General features: G+C 38.0%; 1 protein-coding gene across 1 annotated transcript in view; it reads left to right on the top strand.

Moving 5' to 3' along the window:
* Positions 1–27,745, top strand: part of dntt (DNA nucleotidylexotransferase) — a 200,448-nt gene that overhangs the window by 44,477 nt on the left and 128,226 nt on the right. Inside the window, exons 4-6 of the mRNA XM_031906788.1 lie at positions 7,911–8,081; positions 13,474–13,545; positions 19,079–19,202. Coding sequence (XP_031762648.1) covers positions 7,911–8,081; positions 13,474–13,545; positions 19,079–19,202 — 367 coding nt within the window. The remainder of the gene's footprint in view (positions 1–7,910; positions 8,082–13,473; positions 13,546–19,078; positions 19,203–27,745) is intronic.

Genomic DNA, 27,745 nt, shown 5'->3' on the forward strand with positions numbered 1-27,745 from the left:
TCTCAGTACAAGTGAGGGAATACAGGGGTAGGGGAGATAGCTCTCAGTACAAGTGAGGGAATACAGGGGTATGGGAGATAGCTCTCAGTACAAGTGAGGGAATACAGGGGTAGGGGGGATAGCTCTCAGTACAAGTGAGGGAATACAGGGGTAGGGGAGATAGCTCTCAGTACAAGTGAGGGAATACAGGGGTAGGGGAGATAGCTCTCAGTACAAGTGAGGGAATACAGGGGTAGGGGAGATAGCTCTCAGTACAAGTGAGGGAATACAGGTATATGGGAGATAGCTCTTAGTGCAAGTTGATCCAGGGACTGGTCCGATTGCCATCTTGGAGTCAGGAAGGAATTTTTTCCCCTCTGCGGCAAATTAGAGAGGCTTCAGATGGGTTTTTCTGCCTTCCTCTGGATCAACTAGCAGTTAGGCAGGTTATATATAGAAATAAAGGTTGAGTTTGATGGACGTCTTTTTACAACCTAACTTACTATGTTTCTTTTTATAACCTTTTTATGGTCACATTTTGAAATTCTTGGCATTAATAAAGAGATGTTATATTAGTATAAAACCATAATACATATACAAATTCTGCATAAATTCATACAGATGATTGCAGATGTGTCCTGGGTTTTTGGGCTTATTTATCAATTTTCAAATTTGTGAATTGGAGAGTTTTTTCTAATTAGAAAAAAACTAATTTTAAAGAAACTTGAATGTTGCTTATTTATTAATATGGAAAACTCATTTGAATAAAAAAATGAATATCTTGAATTTGCGAGTTTACAAACTCGAACAACGTATAAATCTCAAATTGAAAAGATGGCTTTACTTGGCTTAGGACAACTCCCATTGACTTCTACATAAACTTGCAAGCTTTTAGATGCTGAAGCTTTACATTCATGTTTTTGTGTTTTTTTGCACTTAGAAATTTCGAATATTGAGTTTTTGAACCATAATTTGATTTTTGGGAGTTGTAGCCCAATAAAACCTGAATCGTGGAAAAAATATGTATTTGAACGCTGATAAATCACCCCCTTGTGTTGGCTTGAGTTATGGTTGTCACCTGGCTGCTATTTTGCAGACCTGACCGGTAAAAATAGTGCTTAAGGCCGATGTTATTAATAGGAAAAATGCACACATTACAAAGGCACACATTGAGCCAAACCCAGACAGTGGTGAATTAAGTCTTAAAAGGAGAATGGAAGGTAAAAACTAAGTAAGCTTTATCAGAAAGGTCTATGTAAATACAGCCATAAGCACTCACAGAAACACTGCACTGAGTCCTCTATCAAAAGAAACACAGGATTTCTTGTCTTCTTTTTTGTAAACATGTTCTTTGGTATCAGACCTCTCTCAGAAAAATCCTTCATTCCCTGGGCCAGAGTCTGTGCAGCTCTCTCCCCTCTCCTGCTCCCCCCTCCCATAAGAATTCATAAAACTCACTCCCCCTACCCTTAGGAATGTGTAATCTGAGCTATAAAGTCTAGAGCTGCAGCAGGAAGCTATGAAGACCAAGCTAAAATGGCTGCTGCTATCTTAAACAAATGGAGGGAGCTTCTATGGCTCTTTACCCAGGTATGGTAATGGCTTCTGCAGAATAAATATAGCGTTCTAGGTGGCACTAATGTGGCGAATCTATTGGCAGTAAACAAATAAGTGCTGCAATTGTCCATGTTTAACATCACTTAGCTACTGGCCCACATATTCCACTTCAACTAAAAGAAAAGCTACTTTTTATTTAATTGAACAAGTTAAAACTTCCTCCTTCAAAAAAAAGAACAAATTAAATATGCTGTTGTTAATTTAAATATGCTGACAGTTTTATTCACAAAGAGCATTACAAAGAAACTCAAAAAGAAATAAAGTATTTTTTTTTTGCATGATTAATGTAAAATATCAGCTCAGCTAAAAATACCATTTTTAATAACGTTGCAAATGTAATAAATGATCTGCTCAGCAAAAGATAATGTCTTAATTATCAAGCTGTTGCAAAAGTAAAATAACATAAATGTATTTAAAATTTATATCTTTAATTTGACTGTTTTAATGGGGGAATCAAATAGATATGAATTTGTGCTGAATTGTTTGACTGTAAGTCCCTGATTTCTCAAAGCATTTTTTTTATCGACTGCTTTACTTTATTCAATAAGGTAAGGCTTAAAGGAATACTGTCATGGGAAAACATGTTTTTTTTCAAAACACATCAGTTAATAGAGCTTCTCCAGCAGAATCCTGCATTGTAATCTGTTTTTCAAAAACACCAATTTTTTAATATTTAAAAAAATGTATTTATTCTTGAACCAACAAATATATTTTTTTCTGGCTGTAATATTGGTGTGTAGGCGCCATCTCAGTGCATTGTGCCTGAGTCTGAGCTTTCAGAAGGAGCCAGCACTACCCATTAGAACTGCTTTCAGCTAACCTATTGTTTCTCCTACTCCCATGTAACTGAAGGAGTCCCAAGCCGGACTTGGATTTCTTACTATTGAGTGCTATTCTGATACCTACTGGGAACTACTATCTTGCTCCCTTCCCATTGTTCTGCTGATCGGCTGCTGGGAGGGGGGTGATATCATTCCAACTTGCAGAGCAGCAGTAAAGTGTGACTGAAGTTTATCAGAGCACAGGTCACATGGCTGTGGCACCCTGGGAAATTAAGAATATAGCTAGCCCCATGTGAAATTTCAAAATTAAATATAAAAAAATCTATTTGTGTTTTTGAAAAACGTATTTCAATGCAGGATTCTGCTGGAGAAGCTCTATTAACTGATGGGTTTTGAAAAAAACATGTTTTCCCATGACAGTATTCCTTAAATATTTATTGATTTGTCATGAATGTTGAATCAATTTATGGACAACACTTGAATAGCATTTTTATCCTCATTTGCCTAAATGTGATGACACAAAAAGTGTCTTGACTATCACAGATAACAGGATAAACTAGAAAGGAAAATTTAATAACAAACTTCATGTTGGTTTGAAAAATGTGAAGTCACTGAATGAAATCTGATCTGTTGTTGGCTCCACCCACTTTTTCTAACCTTGGACCACAGTTATATAGTAAAAACCACTGTGCAAAGTTTGGGGACCCTGGTTTTAATAGTGTCTGAATGGCAGCAATTTAAATTTCCCCACTGAAAGTCAACGAGTGACATCTGATTGGCGGTTGGTAACTCCACCCACTTTTTCTAACCTGGAATTGCAGTTACCCAGTGACTAACTCTGCAAAGTTAAAAGGACCCTGGGATTAATAGTTAAAGAACTGCAGCAGTTTAAATTTAAACAAATAAAATTAAGTAAATTGTGATTGGCTGTTAGTGGCCCAACCCACTTTTCCTATTTTTGAACTGCAGTCCCCCAGTGACCAACTTTGCAAAGTTTGGGAACTCAGGCATAAAAATTGTGTGACTGACAGCATTTTACACTTCACCATTAAAAGTAAATAGGTGAAATCTGATTGGCTGTTGGTGGCTCCGCCCACTTTTTATAACTTTGAATGGCAAATACCCAGTGACTAACTGGGTGGAGCTGAAACGTTGGAATTAATATACCTCTGATGCAATTAATTTTCGTTTGATCCAGTGACTTTTATTAACAAATCCTGTGTGTGCCGTCATTTGAGCCTGTATATATATATATATATATATATAAAAGTCTCTCATTCAAGCCACTGCCTGGTTGCTAGTATATATAAGACCCTAGCAACCAGATCACTGTTGAAAACCAAACTGTAAAAGTGCAAAACAGAAACCTAAATAAATGAAAAAATAAAATAAATAAAGACCAATTGCAAATTGTCTCAGAATATCTATGTCTACAACCAAACAGGCAGATTCAGTTCATTCAGTACAACATGACACAGCCAGGTGGAAGCAGGAAAAAATTGAGGGGCCTATGTATTACGCTGTGTAAAAAAAATGGGGACAAAGTGCATCATTTTGAAAAATAAGGTGCACTTATGAAGCAGTACAGTGATTTTCAGTGATGGTGATAAGTGGCATATGGATAGAGGAGTAGAGAGAGAGAGAGAGAGAGAAGAAGGGAGAAGTAGAGAATAAAATTGGAAAGATAAACCATAACACCTGCCTTCCTCCAGCTTCAATTTCCCCATTAAAGTCAATAGGTGAAATTTGATTGGCTGTTGTTGGCCCCTCCTACTTTGGGTAATCTAACAAATGTCGCTGTTTCACTCAGGTGACCCAATTATTATATTATTCAAGTTTGGGGGGTGTAGCTTCAAAGCTGTAAGAGTGGCAGCAGTTTGAAAATCTTCCCTGTCAAAGTCAATGGGAAATTTGGGGGGTTCAGAGCGGCACCACAAAAAGATGGGGGGCGGGATCGCTTAGAAAAGCACAAGTTTGTTTCCCTGGGATAGTTTTTAGAAGTTCTTGTTTTTGAATTGAAAATTTTCAATTTAAAATATTTGTTCCTTTTTGAAGCAATACATATACCAAAGAAAGAGTGAGTCTAGTGTTACAGACTGTATAGATTGTACTTTCCCTCAGGTTTAACAGCTGTTAAAACAGAGCTGAGTCCTTTGGAAGGTTATTGGTACGTTGGAAAGAGGCAATGACACTACAAGGAAAGACTTGGGCTTTTTTTCTCTGCAGAAGGTCTAGTGACAACTCATGAATTCTCTTTCCAGATAAGTTAGGGACTTTATAGTGCAGGATATTTTTTCTACAAAAGAGAACAGAGGACAATAGACAGTACTTTCAGATTAGAAAACATCATTTTAACCTGAAGCAACACAAATGGTTCCTTGTCATGTGGGAGTTGGGGCTGTGGAATACTGGGAGATGTTGTTATGGCAGATTTCCAGAATCCCTTTAAAGGAGAACTAAAGCTTAATGTAAAAAGTAGGGCAGAAATTTTGTACATTATATTTTAGACTCCTTGGTTGCTATGGGTTACTGCCCAGGTGCAAATTTTCCCAGTGTTTATACTGTAAATGAGCCCCACTGTCTACCTAGAATAGTCCTTTGTAATATCACAGTCCCACACTTTACTCTGGAGGGGTTTAAATGTTGCACAGTTCAGTTCAATGCAAACTGTCTCTTATACCCCAGGTAGTGCTACCTGCCCCAAAGTTCCTCCCAGGTAGCAAGTACACAAACAACTCCTGTCCTCACACAGGGGCCCCACACTTGTACCCTTGCCAGTATCCTTCCTTTGGTGGCTCATTCACCCGGGGGCTCTTAGAGGCAGACACACTGGAGTTCACAGGCAGCTCTGCAGTGCAGACACTCTCCCCAGTGGAACCGGTCACCTCCTGGTTATCTCACAGCTTGGCCGGGAACAAGATGGACTCTCGATGAACAGATTGGGCTCGACCGAGCTCCACACAGGATGTAGAGGAAACCTGTCTGATCTCCTGATCTCTCTTTTAACAGGTGGTTCTAGCTGTATGCTGCAGCAGGGTGTCCTTTATAACCTCTGGAGAGTAGTAGTCAGCACCAAGCCTTGTGATTAGTTAGAAGTAGAACAGGTTCCCCAATGGCCACTTTCCATCGGCATATCCTGGTACAGAAGAACAGGAACAGCACCTCTTGTCTTTGTAGATTAAAATGCCTTTATTGCAAAGTTTATTGGGGCAAACAACAACAGCAGCAACGTTTCAGGTCACATAAGACCTTTTATATATTCAGGTCACATAAGACCTTTTATATATTCAGGTCACATAAGACCTTTTATATATTCAGGTCACATAAGACCTTTTATATATTCAGGTCACATAAGACCTTGATAAAAGGTCTTATGTGACCTGAAACGTTGCTGCTGTTGTTGTTTGCCCCAATAAACTTTGCAATAAAAGCATTTTAATCTACAAAGACAAGAGGTGCTGTTCCTGTTCTTCTGTACCTTTATAACCTCTGGTCCAGCCCCTGATTTTAGCTCCAACCCCAGGCTTTCTCTGGGGCCTCCTCTTTTCCCATATGTGCACTGGGGCTCCCTGCCAAGCAGATTGTTCCTTTGCCTTTAACTTGGCTGAATAATGTCACAGGCAGAACAGAGAGAAGGGTTCCCTGATTAATTACATCAGCTATATAGATTACACAGTTCTAGTTGTGATGGCACTGAGATCCAATCGAAATGGTTTAACACTTCTGAGATATATTTATTGCATGATTCCAAATTCCTGTGATACAGCAGCAGTTGAAGAAAACAAATTTTAAATAAAACAAACTCGATGTGTCTATCTCCTTATGTGCAACAAGCAATGACACATACAGATTAAATTCTAACTCAAATTTAGGAGAGCTGGAGCCCCAATGTTTATTGCGTATCATAGCAAGTTCAACAAACTTAATGTTACTAAACTGAGCATCGATCTGGCAATAATATTTTATTATGACTATATTTTTTAGGATATCTATCTATAAAGGTTTATGCCCTCTGGATAGAAAAAAAAAATGAAGGATGTCTGAAGAAGGCACAGATTAACATTACCCCTGTGAAAGGTGACAAATTACCGCAGCAGAAATGGTTACCCTTCCCTTCACCTGCAAGACAGTGATTCATCGGATGGCATTCTCTAAGCTGACTGTCGAATGCATCTGTGAAACATATGTTTATGTAACTAAAGGTTACAGTTAGGAAACAGATTCTTCTTTTGTAACAGGAAGAACAGTATCTCAATAAGAAACCTCATTGTATTCATATGAAAACCTATTTAAAATTATGAATAGGCACCTTTAACAAACAAATGTATGATACAAATTTTAAGCATATTTCTATACATCATATCACACTACACTCTAATACAGGTATGGGATCTGTTATCCAGAAACCTATTATCCAGAAAGTTCCCAAGTACGAGAAGCCCATCTCCCATGGACTCCATTAGAAGTAAATAATTGTCATTTTTGAAAGTGATTGGCTTTCTCTCATAATCAGGCCTTGTACTTGATCCCAACTAAGATATAATTACCCCTTATTGGGGGCAGAACAGCCCTATTGGGATTATTTAATGGTTAAATGATTCCCTTTTCTCTGTAATAATAAAACAGTACCTGTACTTGATCCCAACTAAGATATAATTACCCCTTATTGGGGCAGAACAGCCCTATTGGGTTTATTTAATGGTTAAATGATTCCCTTTTCTCTGTAATAATAAAACAGTACCTGTACTTGATCCCAACTAAGATATAATTACCCCTTATTGGGGCAGAACAGCCCTATTGGGTTTATTTAATGGTTAAATGATTCCCTTTTCTCTGTAATAATAAAACAGTACCTGTACTTGATCCCAACTAAGATATAAGTAATCTTTATTGGAGCCAAAACAATCCTATTGGGTTTAATCAATGTTTACTAAGACACGAATTCCAACCAAATTGGAAAAATTCCGATTGGAAAACGAACATTTTGCGACTTTTTCGTATTTTTTGCGATTTTTTCGTTACCAATACGATTTGTGCGAAAAAACGCAACTTTTTCGTAGCCATTCCAAAAGTTGTGCAAAATCTGGCGATTTTTTCGTAGCGTTAAAACTTAAAAGGCGCAACGTTTCGCGCAAGTTTTAACGCTACAAAAAATTGTGACTTTTCGCGCAAGTTTTAACGCTACCAAAAAATCGCCAGATTTTGCGCAACTTTCAGAGTGGCTACGAAAACCTCGCGTTTTTTCGCGCAAATCGTGTTGGTAACGAAAAAGTCGCGACAATTTTCCCAAAAAAATCGCAAAATACCGATCATTACGAAAAAAACGCAATCGGACGCATTCGGCCCGTTCATGGGTTAGTAAATGTGCCCCTTAGTTTTAGTAGCCTTAAGGTACGGAGATCCAAATTACATAAAGATCACTTATCCAGACAACTCCAGGTCCCATGCATTCTGGATGACAGGTCCCATACCTGTACTAAGAAATTATGTGACAACTGTGGTTTAATCTATACTTTTTAATCCAAAATTTAGGATGCTTTTGACATTCTGGCAGAATATTTTGAATTCTCTGAAAATAAAGGACGAAAGGTTGCATTTCTGAGGGCATCATCCCTTATAAAATCCCTTCCATTTCCCATAACAGCAATGAAGGAAGTAGAAAGGTTGCCCTGGCTGGGAGATCAGATGAAAGCCATAATTGAGGTACAGTAATAAAACATTAAGAGACTAATATATTAATATACTGTATGTCTACTCATGTTTTGGAAATGCATATTATAAGGGATGAAAACTGGGCTTCAAAGTTATGCACTTTGGTAGAAATAATATAAACGCGAGCTATCTACTGAATGGTAGTGTGTTGGGGGTTTCCTTAATGGAGAAGGATCTGGTTTTTTTTGTAGATAACAAGTTGTCTAATTCCAGGCAGTGTCATTCTGTGGCTACTAAAGCAAATAAAGTGCTGTCTTGTATAAAAAAGGGCATTGACTCAAGGGATGAGAACATAATTTTGCCCCTTTATAGGTCCCTGGTAAGGCCTCACCTTGAGTATGCAGTGCAGTTTTGGGCTCCAGTCCTTAAGAAGGATATTAATGAGCTGGAGAGAGTGCAGAGACTGCAACTAAACTGGTAAAGGGGATGGAAGATTTAAACTATGAGGTGAGACTGTCGAGGTTGGGGTTGTTTTCTCTGGGAAAAAAGGGGACATGATTACTTTGTACAAGTACATTCGAGGAGATTATAGGCAGATGGGGGATTTTCTTTTTTCCAATAAAAACAATCAGCACACGAGAGGCCGCCCCTTTAGATTAGAAGAACGGAGCTTCCATTTGAAGCAGCGTTGGGGGGTTTCCATGATGAGGGCAGTGAGGTTGGGGAATGCCCTTCCTAGTGATGTGGTAATGGCAGACTCTGTTAATGCCTTTAAGAGGGGCCTGGATGAGTTTTTGAACAAGCAGAATATCCAAGGCTATTGTGATACTAATATCTACAGTTAGTATTAGTGGTTGTATATATAGTTTATGTATGTGAGTGTATAGATTGGTAAGTATAGGTGTGTTTGCTGGGTTTACTTGGAAGGGTTGAACTTGATGGACTCTGGTCTTTTTTCAACCTATATAACTATGTAACTATTAAAAAAATCCATCCATAAAACAGAATCAAAGAAACAAATATAAGAAGAATCAGGATTCTGATTACTGACCTCATCTCATATAGAGATGTTACGATTCCTTTGACTCTACAAAGGTGCTATTGACTCAGATTGCAGTTTCAGGATGGCCTAAGCTGCTTCTTTCTTAGGCTGTCTGAACAAAGCCTTCCTTTTATCCTCCCATTTCCCTATTGTTCATGGACTTGTGGTATGATGCCAATTTGGTCATGGCTATCTGAAAATACTGTAAGCAAAAAAAGACGTCTCCAAGTTCGGCATTGGCACATATAAGTCCTTCTGTTTCCCCATAACCTGAACTTAAAAATAACATAAATTGATGCCAGGGATAATAATTTTAAAATGGCCATTTTGCTTTATAGGTATGTGTAGGATTTGATTACATATTTCTTGCCAGCTATAAATGTATATATACAGTCGCAAACGGGATAGAAACCAGATTCCATTATTATTAACTTATACTCTGAATTGTATTAACCAAACGCTCCCAGTCACTTACACCCTTATACACGTTGCATCTAACAACCGACCCCTAAGAGAAATATCATCTAAATGATCAGCTTACTGCAATTTCCTATTTGCAAGTTCTTGCCTTATACGAAGAGAGGGGAAATATTTCATTAGTAGCTATATCCCAGAGGCCACAAGCTTGATCATTTTAACGTAAAGCCACTACTTGAAAATATTTGCTTAGTGTGATTGCTCTTTAAATCATCATTGTGTAAATTTCAAAATCTAATATTTTACCAGGGTCATAACATACTAGGCTTGTCCCTGACATTCCAGTCCTCATTTCAGAGATTTTAACACTTTAACCGCACCACAAATCATAGTCCCCTAGACTCTTCTCAAATAAAATCACATTCCCAGTGTAGAAGCTATGACCTTGACATTTAACCTGATTGCTTATTTAGCCTAAAACTCATCTTTTATGCTTTCAATTGGCCATCTGTTAGATTGGGATGGCATTATCTGCACTACACCCGGCACCCATGTCTTGTATTATTAAATACAGTATGTTAATATAATGTGTTTTTTTTGTGATCTGCTGTGAAATGAGGGGGCCACAGGGGGCACTGTGTGTTCTACCCTTATTATTCATATAGTGATCTAAACTTAATTTGGTCATTTATATACCTGACTGTGCTTCTTCCCATTAAATTTACCTTATAATGAACCGGCAATGAGCCCACTTTGTTGATGGGCTAATTGATTAAGCCTACAAAGCAATTTTGCACAAATATATTTCCAATTTCATTGTAGGATTTTTGAATATTGTTTGGACGATTCTTTAATTTATACTGATGTTTCACTGCATCCTATGGCTTGGTATTCATTTTCCCTCCTCAAGCCAACACCATCTTGGTACAATTACTGGGCCCTGCAGGGATGATGCACAGGAAGATGAATTACTCATTTAATTTGAAATTCATGTATAGCAAGGTAGGGGGGAAAACCACCTACACCGCTTTCATACAAAGAGCGATTGACAGCCATGCTTGACATACCTGCAGAGTATGCTCAGCATTTAACCATGTAGACAGCAGGAAAGAGAAAATGAATAACAAGGTGGCACTGCCTTATAAAACAGGAGAACAAACAGCTGAATGTATTGCAATTTATACTAAATAATAATAATAATCTGGGAAACTAAAAGCAATTATATGTACTGAAAATTTGCTTGTATTGGCATCAGTGTGGGACTGGGACCACAGGGGCCCACCAGAAAAGACCATAGACCCTAGGCCCACTCTCCAAACTATTTTTCCTCCTTTCCTCACCCAATCTCTTTATTCTCCTAGTCTCTTTTATTTACATGCTAGCATCTTTTCTTCCATCTACTGTATTTCTCCTCTTTCTTCTCATTCAGAAATAGGGAATGACCATGAAGCAAGCCAAATGGTCAGGAGCAGGAGGGCCCACTGACACCTGGGGCTACCGGGAGTTTTCCTGGTATCCTGGTGGGCCAGTCCGACACTGGTTGGCATAGACTTTGCAATTCAAGACATGTTAGGTGGTTAAAGTTACAAACAAGAAAATCTCTTTCTGCATTTACTAGCATAATGATAATTCCCATCACAGGACACAATCAATATGAACGGGCACAAAGTTGCCACTATCAGAATAGAATACATATAGTATACTGGTTGTATCCACTACTAGCATGAATTTGGCTTCAAGTACAGGGCTCCGAATGCCTCAATGGAGCACCTTGTAAAGGCAGCAGTAAGGGTGTCCTAGGTAACTCCAACAACCTGCCTACAAGTCAGAAACACCAATTTTACCTCTATATTGCGTACTAATAACAGAAAAACTTTTAGCTCCTCAACTATTTTCTCTGAAAACCTGTCAATTCATCACCTTAAAAAATGGTCAAACATTAAAAATTTCTCAAATTTATGATCAGACAAACTTCCTAATATACAGTCACTTACTATAATATGAAAAAACAACTACAAGACCATACAATATATTAAATTTGGGCTACCCTCATGTAAGACTCTTTGTATGGTCAATTAGTTTTCCTATCCAATAAACTAGTGCCTCTAAGCTCTTTGCACTCAGCAAGCAGTTTGTCTTCTGTAACAGTCGTACCTTGGGTCCCCACAACTGCAATAAAAAAGGTCTCAGCTCTGCTTGTGCAATGTTGCTGTTCTAATTGTATAAACTTTTCTCTTCATGCACTGTGCTATCATCTACTGATTTCATCCAACCTCATAACCTGATTATATTATGTCTTCTTATTGTTGTACAGATTCTTGCTCCTGTTTATAAATGCCATGTCATATAGGACATAGTCACATTATGTTGAACCCCTACAATGTGCTCTCACTTCCTTCCTTCATTTATTTTTTGGTTAGGGTTAAGGGGAATAAAATTAAAAAATAATGCTGCAATTTGCAAACCCCTTTCCTTATTCTGTGAGGTGGAGATACTGTAAGACTGGGAATCCAACTCACATCCTATTATTCACACTTAATCTTACCTGGAGGAGTGAGGGGGTTTGTCTCTGTGATTATGTCCATAGACCAAAGGGATTGGGGGAACAAATTCCTTAAGGCTCCTAAAAAAATCCCATTTACAAGGGTTTATCCTATAGGCTACAGCTCACCCACTGGGTTTAAAGCTGAAGCCAGGATAATAGGAGATCAGATTCCCAACTACAGACCGGTTTCGCCCTTCTTGGGGCTCATCAGTGTAGTGCAGGGTTTTCTGATCAGCTTAGGTAGAGCCAGGAGTGGGGAATTACGAACAAGTCAAAAGGGTTGAGGAGACCACCTCATACGTGGGTGAGCTTTAGCCTATAGGATAAACCCATGTAAATGGGATTTTGTTAGGAGCCTTAAGGAATTTGTTCCCAGAATCCCTTTGGTCTATTTGCATACGTATGAGGGGGTCTCCTCAACCCTGTTGACTTGGTTATGTCCATCAATACCATGCCAATGCCAGTTAAGTGACTCCTTATATATTTCAAATTTTCTTTAAAATGGACTTTTAAATGTTCCTCATTTCTTGACTGGACATTCCTTGATTAGCACTGCTGCCTGTCAGTGATGGGGCCCAGAGTTAGATTCTGACCTGCAATCAATTTTTATGGTTTTGTTTGTGTTTCCTTTGGACATTCCGATTGCCTCCTACACTCCAAAAACATACAGCCAAGTTAATTGACTTCTGATGATATTGATGCTAGTTTGAGTGATAGGAAGCTGAGATTGTTATCTCCAATGGGGGCAGAGACTTATGCGAATACGGAACAATTTCTATGAAGCTCTGAATAAACATGTCAGCGCTATATAAATAGAGCATAAGAACCAGTTTAATGGATTGAGCTGCCATTTAGTGATGGGCTGTGTGCTCCCTCAAAGATCAGCTGACAGGAAATAATGCAGCTTTAACTGTAACAGGAAGTAGTGTGGGAGTAAAAGGCAGAACTCTGCCCATTCATTGGACGATGTGGCCTAGCATGTATGTGTGCCTTGGCTTGTTTGTGTGCACTGTGAATCCTATGATCCCAGGGGGCGGCCCTTAGTACTTTAAATGGCAATCTTCTATTTAGGATTACCCAATAGCACATGCTACTGAAAAAATATATTTTTATGAAAATGGTTTATGTAGATGAAGCAGGGTTTTACATATAAACTGTTTTTAAGTTTTCCTAACCAGTTAGTTAGTACCTGCTATATCTTGTAGATTGTAAGCTCTTTTGGGCAGGGCTCTCTTCACCTCTTGTATCGGTTATTGATTGCTTTATATGTTATTCTGTATGTCCAGTGTACAACTCTTTATAACTAAATCTTAATAATAATAATAATAATAATAATAATAATAATAATAATAATAATAATAATAATACATATATTATACTTTTTGCACTTTTTTTTTCATCTTCAAGGGACTCTTCTTCATTATGTGCTTATTCTTTAGGAAATTCTCGAAGAAGGAAAATCTTACAAAGTTTTAGAACTTATGAGTGAGGAGCGCTATAAGTCCTTCAAGGTAAAGGTGATATAAAAAATGTTTGCCTGTTTTTAAAAAATGTTTTCAAGGCCGGACATCTTTGTTTGGGGCATGTCTAAAGGGCCATGTTTAGCCTTCGTCTTTATCACTGGCATTATTTAAAAAGTTCTTCCCATTCAAAAGTAAATCCAACAAACTGAGATTATTAACAACATCAATATTTTTTGCACTGCATAAAGAGAACATCATCTATATGTTGCCCTGTTTGTATCCCTAGTTATTTAAAGGGAAAATACTCCCTCTGTACCTTCAGAAGAAAATATAAATGTATATTGTTTACAAAGCTAATTCCACAGATTGAAATTAGACCATTAGTCTATCTCTGACTTGTAAGAACCATTTCCCAACCCTCAGGCTCATATTGTCTGACCTTGTTCCATTGTGAAGTGATGGATTCTGGGACTTGGAGTCCCTCTTCCAGAGAATCGGTACACCACCTACTATGGACAGCTGATGAACGTCTAGTCCCAGAATCGATTACTTCACGACAAGGTGAGGGAAGGATTTAATGACTCTGTGAGCCTAAAGGGTATTGGGAAATGGTTACCATGAAGCAGAGATTGTCACAGAAACTTGTATATTATAATAAATTATTTGTCCCCTGTTGTAAAACGTTGATATTAGAAGTCTCCTCAGAGTTCCATGACCTGTGTAAATGTAACTCCTAGGGGACTTATATTCTTATATTTTACAAAAGGGGGAAAATTATTCACTATATATTTTACAAAAGGGAGCACATTATTCACTATATATTTTACAATAGGGGGCACATTATTCACTATATATTTTACAATAGGGGGCACATTATTCACTATATATTTTACAAAAGCCTCACATTATTCACTATATATTTTACAAAAGCCTCACATTATTCACTATATATTTTACAATAGGGGGCACATTATTCACTATATATTTTACAATAGGGGGCACATTATTCACTATATATTTTACAATAGGGGGCACATTATTCACTATATATTTTACAATAGGGGGCACATTATTCACTATATATTTTACAATAGGGGGCACATTATTCACTATATATTTTACAATAGGGGGCACATTATTCACTATATATTTTACAAAAGCCTCACATTATTCACTATATATTTTACAATGGGGGCACATTATTCACTATATATTTTACAATAGGGGGCACATTATTCACTATATATTTTACAATAGGGGGCACATTATTCACTATATATTTTACAATAGGGGGCACATTATTCACTATATATTTTACAATAGGGGGCACATTATTCACTATATATTTTACAATGGGGGCACATTATTCACTATATATTTTACAATAGGGGGCACATTATTCACTATATATTTTACAATAGGGGGCACATTATTCACTATATATTTTACAATAGGGGGCACATTATTCACTATATATTTTACAATAGGGGGCACATTATTCACTATATATTTTACAATAGGGGGCACATTATTCACTATATATTTTACAATAGGGGGCACATTATTCACTATATATTTTACAATAGGGGGCACATTATTCACTATATATTTTACAATAGGGGGCACATTATTCACTATATATTTTACAAAAGCCTCACATTATTCACTATATATTTTACAATGGGGGCACATTATTCATTATATATTTTACAATAGGGGGCACATTATTCACTATATATTTTACAATGGGGACAAATTATTCACTAATATATATATTTTACAATAGGGGGCACATTATTTACTATATATTTTACAATGAGGGCACATTATTCGCTATATATATATATTTTACAATAGGGGGCACATTATTCACTATATATTTTACAATAGGGGGCACATTATTCACTATATATTTTACAATAGGGGGCACATTATTCACAATATATTTTACAATAGGGGGCACATTATTCACTATATATTTTACAATGGGGGCACATTATTTGCTATATATATTTTACAATAGGGGGCACATTATTCACTATATATTTTACAATGGGGGCACATTACTCGCTATATATATTTTACAATAGGGGGCACATTATTTACTATATATTTTACAATAGGGGGCACATTATTTACTATATATTTTACAATAGGGGGCACATTATTCACAATATATTTTACAATAGGGGGCACATTATTTACTATATATTTTACAATGGGGGCACATTATTCGCTATATATATTTTACAATAGGGGCACATTATTCACTATATATTTTACAATGGGGGCACATTACTCGCTATATATATTTTACAATAGGGGGCATATTATTTACTATATATTTTACAATAGGGGGCACATTATTTACTATATATTTTACAATAGGGGGCACATTATTTACTATATATTTTACAATGGGGGCACATTATTCACTATATATTTTACAATAGGGGGCACATTATTTACTATATATTTTACAATAGGGGCATATTATTCGCTATATATTTTACAATGGGGGCACATTATTCACTATATATATTTTACAATAGGGGGTACATTATTCAATATATAATATATATAATCTACAGTTACTGCAGATTAAATGGGCCTTACTTTACTTTTTAAAAAGTAGCGAGGAAATGTATTTATATGTAAAAATGATCAACAAAGAATAAAATAATAATAACTTCAAAATATTCTGATCCGTACATATTGCTTTAGCTGATCCTATTAAATTGCCATTTCGTAGTTTTTATGGTACCTTACTTTCCGGTGTTACACCACTGTTAATAAAAATTCTCTGCATTAGTTGAAAGTCGCTGGTGTAGGCTTTAAAAAAAATAAATGAAAAATAATTAAGAATAGTAGATGTAAATCTATTTTAATAAGAAATACAATAATGTGTCGACAGGAGAAGCAGCAAATCCTTCTCAATATAAACGGACAATAAAGCATTTTAAATTACCATGAAGCACTGACATTTTTTTTTCAAATTCAGTTATTGCCAAGGGAAAGAAAAATGAGTTTCTGTAAAATGACTGAAACATTTAGCATTTACAGCAAACAAATGAAGTTCATCTACAATAATCCTCTAAGGGGGGTGGGGGAAACAGGACAGGTATTTAGACATGTGAAAACAGTACAGAGTCAACCTGTTTCCTTACATGTGTTCATATAAAATTGTGTTTCATGTTGTTTGTCGAACATCAAAGGAGCAGTTTACCTTAAAATTACATTTCTAGGTCTAATTTCTTATCATTCCTATGCCACAGACCAGTTGGAACTTGCTAAAAACAGGGCATTATACAGTATAACATACTAAACATGAACTGAACTTTCCTTTTTTATAAGGAAAAGATTGTTTTTTTCATGGGGTGTGTGTGCCAAATGTTAGGTAAAAAAGTTGTTTGCCTGATTCCCTGGACCTGTGCACTAAACCTGCACCAGTCTGGGGTATTTTGGTAAGAGCACCATTTTGTGTTGTTTTGCTTTTTGGGTCTTTTTCTTTTCTTAGGATCTGCTGGAAAATGAACCAGGAACCTACAGTTTTCTGGTGGATCTCCTTAACCATTAGGCCAGGTTCTCTATAACCATTAGGCCAGGTTCTCTATAACCATTAGGCCAGGTTCTCCTTAACCATTAGGCCAGGTTCTCTATAACCATTAGGCCAGGTTCTCTATAACCATTAGGCCAGGTTCTCTATAACCATTAGGCCAGGTTCTCTATAACCATTAGGCCAGGTTCCCCGTAACCATTAGGCCAGGTTCTTCGTAACCATTAGGTCAGGTTCTCCGTAACCATTAGGCCAGGTTCTCTTTAAGCATTAGGCCAGGTTCTCAGTAATCATTAGGTCAGGTTCTCTGTAACCATTAGGCCAGGTTCTCTGTAACCATTAGGCCAGGTACTCTGTAACCATTAGGCCAGGTTCTCCGTAACCATTAGGCCAGGTTCTCCGTAACCATTAGGCCAGGTTCTCTATAACCATTAGGCCAGGTTCTCTATAACCATTAGGCCAGGTTCTCTATAACCATTAGGCCAGGTTCTCTATAACCATTAGGCCAGGTTCCCCGTAACCATTAGGCCAGGTTCTCCGTAACCATTAGGCCAGGTTCTCTATAACCATTAGGCCAGGTTCTCTATAACCATTAGGCCAGGTTCTCCGTAACCATTAGGTCAGGTTCTCCGTAACCATTAGGCCAGGTTCTCTTTAAGCATTAGGCCAGGTATTTTAGTAAGAGCACCATTTTGTGTTGTTTTGCTTTTTGGGTCTTTTCTTCGGCCCAATGTGTATTACGATCTGCTGGAAAATGAACCAGGAACCTACAGTTTTCTGGTGGATCTCCTTAACCATTAGGCCAGGTTCTCTATAACCATTAGGCCAGGTTCTCTATAACCATTAGGCCAGGTTCTCTATAACCATTAGGCCAGGTTCTCTATAACCATTAGGCCAGGTTCTCTATAACCATTAGGCCAGGTTCTCTATAACCATTAGGCCAGGTTCCCCGTAACCATTAGGCCAGGTTCCCCGTAACCATTAGGCCAGGTTCTCCGTAACCATTAGGTCAGGTTCTCCGTAACCATTAGGCCAGGTTCTCTTTAAGCATTAGGCCAGGTTCTCAGTAACCATTAGGTCAGGTTCTCTGTAACCATTAGGCCAGGTTTTCTGTAACCATTAGGCCAGGTACTCTGTAACCATTAGGCCAGGTTCTCCGTAACCATTAGGCCAGGTTCTCCGTAACCATTAGGCCAGGTTCTCAGTAACCATTAGGCCAGGTTCTCAGTAACCATTAGGCCAGGTTCACTTTAACCATTAGGCCAGGTTCTCTGTAACTATTAGGCCAGGTTCTCTGTAACTATTAGGCCAGGAGTGCAGCTGGTGAGTTCTTTCATGCTCATTTATGATCAGGTTACCAGCAGCTCTCATGGCCTAATAGTCAAGGATAGCAGTCAGAATCCTGGCTCAAATCCTATCAGATCCTAACCTTCGGTGTGCATAGACAGGTAGAGAGAAAAGTCACCTTTTTTCTTCAAATTTGGCTCTTTAGTCTACTACACATTATCACCCTGACTAGAACCAAAGAGAAGAAGAAAGAAGTGAAAGATGACAGAAGACAGTGCCTCAGGAAAGCAATTATAATCACGGGGTGGGGGGCACAACTCTGTATATAGCTTTCCTTTTTCTTTAGCTCACTTGCATTTTCTTGTTTTTTTTTTCCACTCAAGAAGGATTTGTTTTCCATGATCATATTTTTTCAAAATATAAAAAGCTTGCTACCTATTCAAAAGCTACAGGTACCGCCCATATACATTCATTTTGTAATATTCAGCCTGAAGAAAAGACATTGCATGTGTCATATGAGGCATTGAATTCAGATTTAATAAGTATATGCTACATTTGTTTGATTTGTTGGTGGAAAATTAGAAGAACTAAGTAAGGGAATTCCAGCTGACTGCTAACATTTGCTTCTGTTGTTTAATAAAGTACACAAAAGATAATCAGCCACCATATAATCAATTACATAGTTATATATGATCATGTAAAATATTTACAGACTCTGCTTCTCTCTGCCTTTTACAGCAGTTCACCTCAGTCTTTGGCGTGGGCCTGAAAACCTCTGATAAGTGGTACAGAATGGGGTTTCGTACACTTGAAGACATTAAAAATGAAAAGGAGCTGAAATTAACAAAAATGCAGAAATGCGGTAAACTCATTCTGTCAATAATAACTAGTTTATGTATGTTCCCATTGCATTTAAAGCCACATGGGTGTGCTTGTCAGTATTATGTAGAAAACTATATAGTATAGGAAACAGTTGCTATAGTGATGCCGGAGCAAAATCATTAGCGTAGACCAGTGCTGTCCAACTTCTGTGGTACCGAGGGCCGGAATTTTTCCGACCTACGTGGTGGAGGGCCGATAATGAAAGCCAGTTTTGACCACTCCCCTTTTTGAAACCGCACCCACTTAAAACCACACCCATGTTATCATATGACCATACCCATATTAATGGTTGTAGTACAGCAAAAACCTGCCATACTCTGCCGCCCTACCCTGCCTGTGTGCCATACTCTGCCTGCCCTACCCTGCCTTTGTGTGTGCCATACTCTGCCTGCCCTACCCTGCCTGTGTGTGCCATACTCTACCTGCCCTACCCTGCCTGTGTGTGCCATACTCTGCCTTCCCTACCCTGCCTGCGTGTGCCATACTTTCACTGTGTGTGCCATTCTTGGCTGGTTTGTGCCAAACTTGGCCTGTGTGTGCCATACTCTGCCTGCCCTACTCTGCCTGTGTGTGCCATACTCTGCCTGCCCTACTCTGCCTGTGTGTGCCATACTTTGCTTGCCCTATGCTGCCTGTGTGTATGGCACACACAGACAGCCTACAGTGACACAATGCTGGCACTGCTCCTACAGTCTGCACAATAACTATATATTAAAGAAACTTTTTAATTGCAGTACCACCTCAGTATATGTTCTTTTTGTAGTATGCAGGGATTATTTGTGGGTTTCTACTGCTCCTGAGGTGGGAACAGGGGAACAATGGGGGTGATAACAGCCTGAGCCTGAGGTGTGAACACTGCAGGGGGTGAACAATGCAGAGATTAAAAGGTGTGAACAACACATTTTTAAACAATACAGCCTGAATCTGAGGTTGAGAACCATGCAGGGGGGCAGTTAATCACAGTACTGTTACCATTTAAAGCTTACACAAGAGTAAGCCATCAAAGCAGCCAGACAGGTGGGGGGCCACACAGAGGGGGGTCGCGGGCCGCCAGTTGGACAGCACTGGCGTAGACCATTGATCCCAGAACATGATACACAAACAATGAAGCACTGATTCACTGAATATACAATAATTAGGTAGCCTTATAGTACCTGCATTTGATTTGTCTTTAAATAATTATCTAATATGCACTTAAGTCTATTTTGAGGGCTATTTTCATACTATAATAACATTTTTATGGTTCCATTATTATTTCCATAAACTCAGTACTTACGATGGTCATACATGAACCATTTGGGTATGACAGACTGGCCCAAGGGCAGAACAAATAGAAAGTGTAGGAAAGACCATACACGGTGTGGCTGCCTTTCCTTTGTTCTGATCATTCGAGCAAATAGGTCCAACCATCAGAACAGCAGGAAGTGAAGAGTAGTTTTGGCCCCTTTTTCTTTTTTTGTTTGGCCAATGCACCATGCATTAGCCAACATTGTGCATTGGCAGATAAAACTTTTATACTTAACTGATCCACAAACCTTGTGAATATGTCCATAGGGAGCTACAGGTATGGGATCCGTTATCTGGAAACCTGTTATCCAGAAATCTCAGAATTACTAGACAGACATTTCCCATAGACTCCATTTTAATCATATAGTTTAAATTTTCTAAATTGGTTTCTTTTCTCTCTGTTATAATAAAACAATACCTTGTACTTGATCCCAACTAAGATATAATTACCCCTTATTGGGGGCAGAACAGCCCTATTGGGTTTATTTAATGGTTAAATGATTCCCTTTTCTCTGTAATAATAAAACAGTACCTGTACTTGATCCCAACTAAGATATAAATACCCCTTATTGGGGGCAGAACAGCCCTATTGGGTTTATTTAATGGTTAAATGATTCCCTTTTCTCTGTAATAATAAAACAGTACCTTGTACTTGATCCCAACTAAGATATAATTAATCTTTATTGAGGCAAAAACAATCCTTTTAGTTTTATTTAATGTTTAAATGATTTTTTAGTAGACTTAAGGTATGGAGATCCAAACTACAAAAAGATTCCTTATCTAGAAAACCCAGGTTCCAAGCATTCCGGTTAAAATAATTTATTTTCATTTTAATAATAAAAATAATTCCAAATTCAGTTCCAAATATGATATTGGATCTGACCTTGTTTTTATTTAATCATTTGTATTATGTGAGATCAAATGTATTCAATGGAACAATATGCAACACATTTTGGAATGGAAGAGGAAATAAATTATGGAATATATCTATCTATCTCAGTGTAGTGAGAGGTCCCGTAACATCCTGCCTGGATTTGAACTAGGAACCCACTGCTTGTTGTGCAGTTTCCTTGCTTTTCACCTATTTGGGCAAGACTGATGGGTTCCTGGTTCACTTCAATAATATTCTTACTTTTCCAGGCAGGAATGATGGCTACAGGTGCTCTCTATTTACTCACACCTCTCAGTGTCTCCCATGCCCATTATAGGTCTATCTAACATAGTTCCTGGGTGTGCATTTTGTCCTGTCTGTCTGGTTCTGACCCCTGTCTGTATCCTGGCTTTGAGTTAATTCTGCCTGGATTGACCCCTTTGCCTGTCTGACTCTGACTCTAGTAAGCTCCTTCAGTCCTTTTCAAATGATCTGGTTCCCTTGCTTACCCAGAACCTTTGCCCTGGTCCTCTCACTTTAAGACCTAGCGGAGGGCTCCACCTGAAGTCAAAGGTGGCTGTTATAGGCAGAAATGTGAGCTGTGACCGGGACCTTGGCGATTATTCTGGGTTTTGGGTTACCAATAGTGACGGTAACCACGCTCACAGGACTTAGATGCAAGAAGCGCCTTTTTATTAAGGAGACTAATGTTTTGGCTTCTACAGTATACTTTGTCAAAGTAAATCACTAAACAACAACCCCATACTTAAAAATATATAATGGCGGGAAAGGCAATAAAATAAAAGTCTCCTGCAAATCAAATGTGATCAAACAATCTATTTTTATGCCAACTAATGTCCATGGTGAGGACCAATCAAACATGTCAGTCCAACAAAAGTTTACAATATAAAAAAGAAACCTTTGATCTAATCATGTAGACACAGTATTTGACTCCTGTCTTACAACACATAGATATAGTTATATGTAATAATAAGTAATAATAAGTTATAATAATAATTATAATAAGATGTAAATGTTTATTGGGTGGTGCCCTTCTACTGGCCCCTGCCCCACACTATGAGACTATATAGTACATGGTATAACTGAGCTAATAAGGAACAAGTTAACATTGTGTGATTTAGCCACTTTGGATATTCCCATCTTCTCTTAATATTACACTAGACATTTTGTTAGTGCACAGCTTTTGGATGGTGCTTATGAACCTGTGATACTAAATATTAGAGGACCCTCCCCTTCCCCCTTTCATGGCTCCCACCTATATATTTGTTCTTATATGTTTATTTTCAGCTGGGGGTCCCTAGTATCATTCTAATCTGTTGCACCAAATCTCCAAAAACTTAATATACAGGTATGGGACCCATTATCCAGAATGCTCGGGACCAATGGTATTCAGGATAAGAGGTCTCCATACCTTAAGTCTACTAAAAACCCAATAGGATAGTTTTGGCTCCAGTAAGGATTACTTATATCTTAGGTTTTTTTTATTACAGAGAAAAAGGACATTGATTTAAAGTATCTGAATTATTTGATTAAAATGGAGTCTTTGGGAGACAGGCTTTCCGTAATTCTGAGCTTTCTGGATAACGAATTTCCGGCTTAACAGATCCCATACCTGTACTTAATATATAGATAAAAAAAAAAAAATAAATGAAGGTAAACCCTTATATGACATAAATAAAATACTACATATACTGTACCTATAACCTCAGGTACAATTTGATAAAGGGCAAAAGATAAAGTCATCTTTATTTGATTCACTGAGCTTGGTCCAAAGAGTGCTCTGGATATTTACAGAGGTGCAATATTTTTTTTATTTATTTTATAGCTTTGAAAAGTCCATTGAATTTGCAGTATTATGCCAAGTGAACACTTTTATATGAACAGAGCTTGAATATTTATCATAAAATGTGTGCTGCGATGTGAGAAAATATACTAAAAAGTACACAGAATAAATTACCCTAGCATCATGCTGGTGAAAGTCATTTATTTCTTCATACATTTCCCAGTAAAAGGACCTGTTTGTAACAGATATGCATAATAACAGTGTTTAGCTTTCTCCCTGCATCCTGAGCTGTGTGCTCCATGCATTTATATGGCTGATTTTTCTTCTGCTAACTTTGAAAGTATTTTCCTAGCGATGCAGGTCACACATCTGCATAGATCCTTTACTAATATGCATCTAGCAGGTCTTTAAACTAATGCAAATGTGTTATCACCCGGTCAGACTAAACTACCTCTGTCCTAAAAATATTGTCTTTCTTTATTGAACTTAGTTTTCACATTGTAATATACTCCTACAGTTCTCTAACCTTTTTAAAGTTTTGATGTTTGTTTCCAAATGTAGAATACTACTACAGGTATGGGATCCCTTATCCGGAAACCCATTATCCAGAAAGCTTCGAATTGCGGAAAGCCCGTCTCCCATAGACTCCATTTTAATCAAATAATTCAGAATTTTAAAACTGATTTCCTTTTTCTCTGTAATAATAAAACAGTACCTTGTACTTGATCCCAACTAAGATATAATTACCCCTTATTGGGGGCAGAACAGCCCTATTGGGTTTATTTAATGGTTAAATGATTCCCTTTTCTCTGTAATAATAAAACAGTACCTGTACTTGATCCCAACTAAGATATAATTACCCCTTATTGGGGGCAGAACAGTCCTATTGGGTTTATTTAATGGTTAAATGATTCCCTTTTCTCTGTAATAATAAAACAGTACCTGTACTTGATCCCAACTAAGATATAATTACCCCTTATTGGGGGCAGAACAGCCCTATTGGGTTTATTTAATGGTTAAATGATTCCCTTTTCTCTGTAATAATAAATCAGTACCTGTACTTGATCCCAACTAAGATATAATTACCCCTTATTGGGGGCAGAACAGCCCTATTGGGTTTATTTAATGGTTAAATGATTCCCTTTTCTTTGCAATAATAAAACAGTACCTTTTTATTGATCCCAACTAAGATATAAATAATCCTTATTGGGGGCAGAACAATTCTATTGGATTTAATTCATGTTTTATTGTTTTTTAGTAGACTTAAGGTATGGAGATCCAAATTACAGAAAGACCCCTTATCCGGAATACCCTCGGTCCCGAGCTGGATAATGGGTCCTATACCTGTATATAATGAGCCCACACCACTTCCCATGGTAGGGCTACCCTGTTAGCAGTCACTCAAAGTATGTCTATGATTAGCCTCTCTGTAGGGCTATCCCTGCACTCCCCTTCACAATAGCAGCTAAGACAAATGAGATTCTCATGGGTAGTCATTTAACCCTAATTAAATAGGTGGGTTTTGTAGCTGTAACCCCATTACTGGATGCTGCCCAAGGACCTACTGTAACTGCTATACTCTACATTGTTGCTCATTTCTCTTGCAAACCCCCTTTGTCTTCTCTACAGATTCCTGTCTATAACTGTCTCTGCTACCCACATCATTTGCTTTAATTCTCCTGCCCATACATATTCTCATTTATGCTGACTGGAACTCTTTTTAAAGGAGAACACTGGGTTCTGAATCAAATTTTGATAATTTTGTTAAATTTGTTAAAGACAAACAACACAGAAACCCCTAATATACCTATAACTAGAATCTGTTCCTCTAGAAAGCAGGAATAAATACCATTTTTATATGCTGAAATCCAGCTGCAAACCAGTTCTCTTTCTGCATCATTTAAAATCCTGGCAGGGGAGGAGGGACTAAAACATTGTTACTATTTGTAACAACTTCTCCACAGCTTACAGACAGCATGCAGGAACTACATAACTCACAATGCATTGCACTGTGATCAGGGCCGGATTTCTTTCTGAGGCGCCCCGAGGCCGCCCCTGTAGGTGTCCCCCTCTGTGCACGTGCCCCCCGAGCGCATGCGCGAACGTGCCCCCGTGCGCATGCGCAAACGCGGCCTCTCCCGACTGCTCCGTATGGGAGCCAAATTGAAAAATTTTTCTGGCGGCGGGGTGGCATGCCGCCCCTAAACTTCTGCCGCCCTAGGCCCGGGCCTTTGTGGACTCTCCACAAATCCGGGCCTAACTGTGATGTTCCTTTCCTTACTGACATCATATGTGCAGGGAATTGTGGGACTGGGCAGATACAGGCTGAGGACAGGCAACTACTGTTACATTTTATTTGAGTCTCAAAGTAGCCAGCCAGACCAGCAGGGGAACAGGGGGCGGGGCTTAGGGAACTGTTCCAAACCATGTTATTACATTAAAAATCATGAAAAGGCTGCATATATTTTAATTGATGTATATTGTTAAGTTGCTTGAAATTATGTTTACTTTTCAAAAAGCTTAAGTTGTGTTGGGTTGTGTTGGGTGAAATTCCTCTTTAAGCTTTAACCCTTTTACTGCCAGCCATTTTGGTCAAAGCGGAACTTGTATTGCCAGACAGTTTTTGAACATTTTGCACTGTTTCACTTTAGGGGCCTTTCCTCGGGGAGACTTTTAGTTTACCAAGGAAAACAATATATCGTTTTTTTCAGAACAACCTAAGCTTTCAAAATATGGTAGAATTTTTGTGTAATTCCAATTCTGTAACAAGATATAGGCTTCTAAATGTCTAAAAATGCAAAAAAAATCAAATTTTCCATAATATAATCACACATACTAGAAACAAAAATTATTTTATGCACGAATATACAACTGATTTGGAAAGTCCCATGTCTCCTGAACGTGCCAATACCAAATATATATAGTTTTATGGAGATTTCTCACTTGTATAGGTCAAAAACTCCCAGCAGTACACTACCAAATTCCCAAAGCACTGCTCCAAAAAAACTGCATACTTTGGATTTCAAGGCCAAAATTCCACTAACAGAAGGTTTATCCCAGAAAATTGTACATTTTTGGAAAGAACAGATTCTGGGGAATACAGAATAGGCACAACTGTCTGTCTACTCCAAACTATCAAGTCGCAATGCTTTCCTAAAGTTATTGGTTTTTATCAAAATTTGTGATTTTTTTTAAAAATCGCTTCAAAGCTTCTAGTCTATAGTATCTTATCTCCTACAGGTCATAAAGTAACCAAATAAAACACCCTAAATATGAATGCCTGGGGTCCACTGAACAGTTTGATGCCCAATATGTATAGGTTTACCTAAGTATGTGGCATGTAGGGGCCCCAATGTGAACATACCCCATATGAACTGTCATTTCTGTCATTTCAGCTTCTGCAAAATCAACACATTTACATCATTATATGTGGGATGAAGCTAGTAAAAAGTACGCTCACCCCAGAAAGTCATATATTTTTGGAAAGTACACATTCCCCCGAATCTAAAATGGGTACCCATGTCTTTCTACTCCAAAGTACCAAGCCGCACAGCTTTTCTAAAGTTAGCAATTTTGATGACATTTCCAAAAATCCCCTCAAAGCTTCCACTTTGAAGCATCTTATCTCCCACATAGCATTAGGTACCAAGATAAAACACCCTGAATTTGAACGCCAGGGGTCCACTGAACAGTTTGATGCCCAATATGTATAGGTTTACCTAAGTATGTGGCATGTAGGGGCCCCAATGTGAACATACCCCCATATTAACTGTCATTTCTGTCATTTCAGCTCCTGCAAAATCAACACATTTACATTATTATATGTGGGATAAAGCTACAAAAAAGTACGCTCACCCCAGAAAGTCATATATTTTTGGAAAGTACACATTCCCCCGAATCTAAAATGGGTACCCATGTCTTTCTACTCCAAAGTACCAAGCCGCACAGCTTTTCTAAAGTTAGCAATTTTGATGACATTTCCAAAAATCCCCTCAAAGCTTCCAATTTGAAGCATCTTATCTCCCACATAGCATTAGGTACCAAGATAAAACACCCTGAATTTGAACACCAGGGGTCCACTGAACAGTTTGATGCCCAATATGTATAGGTTTACCCAAGTATGTGGCATGTAGGGGCCCGAATGTGAACATACCCCCATATATACTGTCATTTCTGTCATTTCAGCTTCTGCAAAATCAACACATTTACATCATTATATGTGGGATAAAGCTAGTAAAAAGTATGCTCACCCCAGAAAGTCATATATTTTTGGAAAGTACACATTCCCCCGAATCTAAAATGGGTACCTATGTCTTTCTACTCCAAAGTACCAAGCCGCACAGCTTTTCTAAAGTTAGCAATTTTGATGACATTTCCAAAAATCCCCTCAAAGCTTCCACTTTGAAGCATCTTATCTCCCACATAGCATTAGGTACCAAGATAAAACACCCTGAATTTGAACGCCAGGGGTCCACTAAACAGTTTGATGCCCAATATGTATAGGTTTACCTAAGTATGTGGCATGTAGGGGCCCCAATGTGAACATACCCCCATATGAACT

This window comes from Xenopus tropicalis, chromosome 7 (genome assembly GCF_000004195.4).
Source record: "Xenopus tropicalis strain Nigerian chromosome 7, UCB_Xtro_10.0, whole genome shotgun sequence".
Taxonomy (NCBI): Eukaryota; Metazoa; Chordata; class Amphibia; order Anura; family Pipidae; genus Xenopus; species Xenopus tropicalis.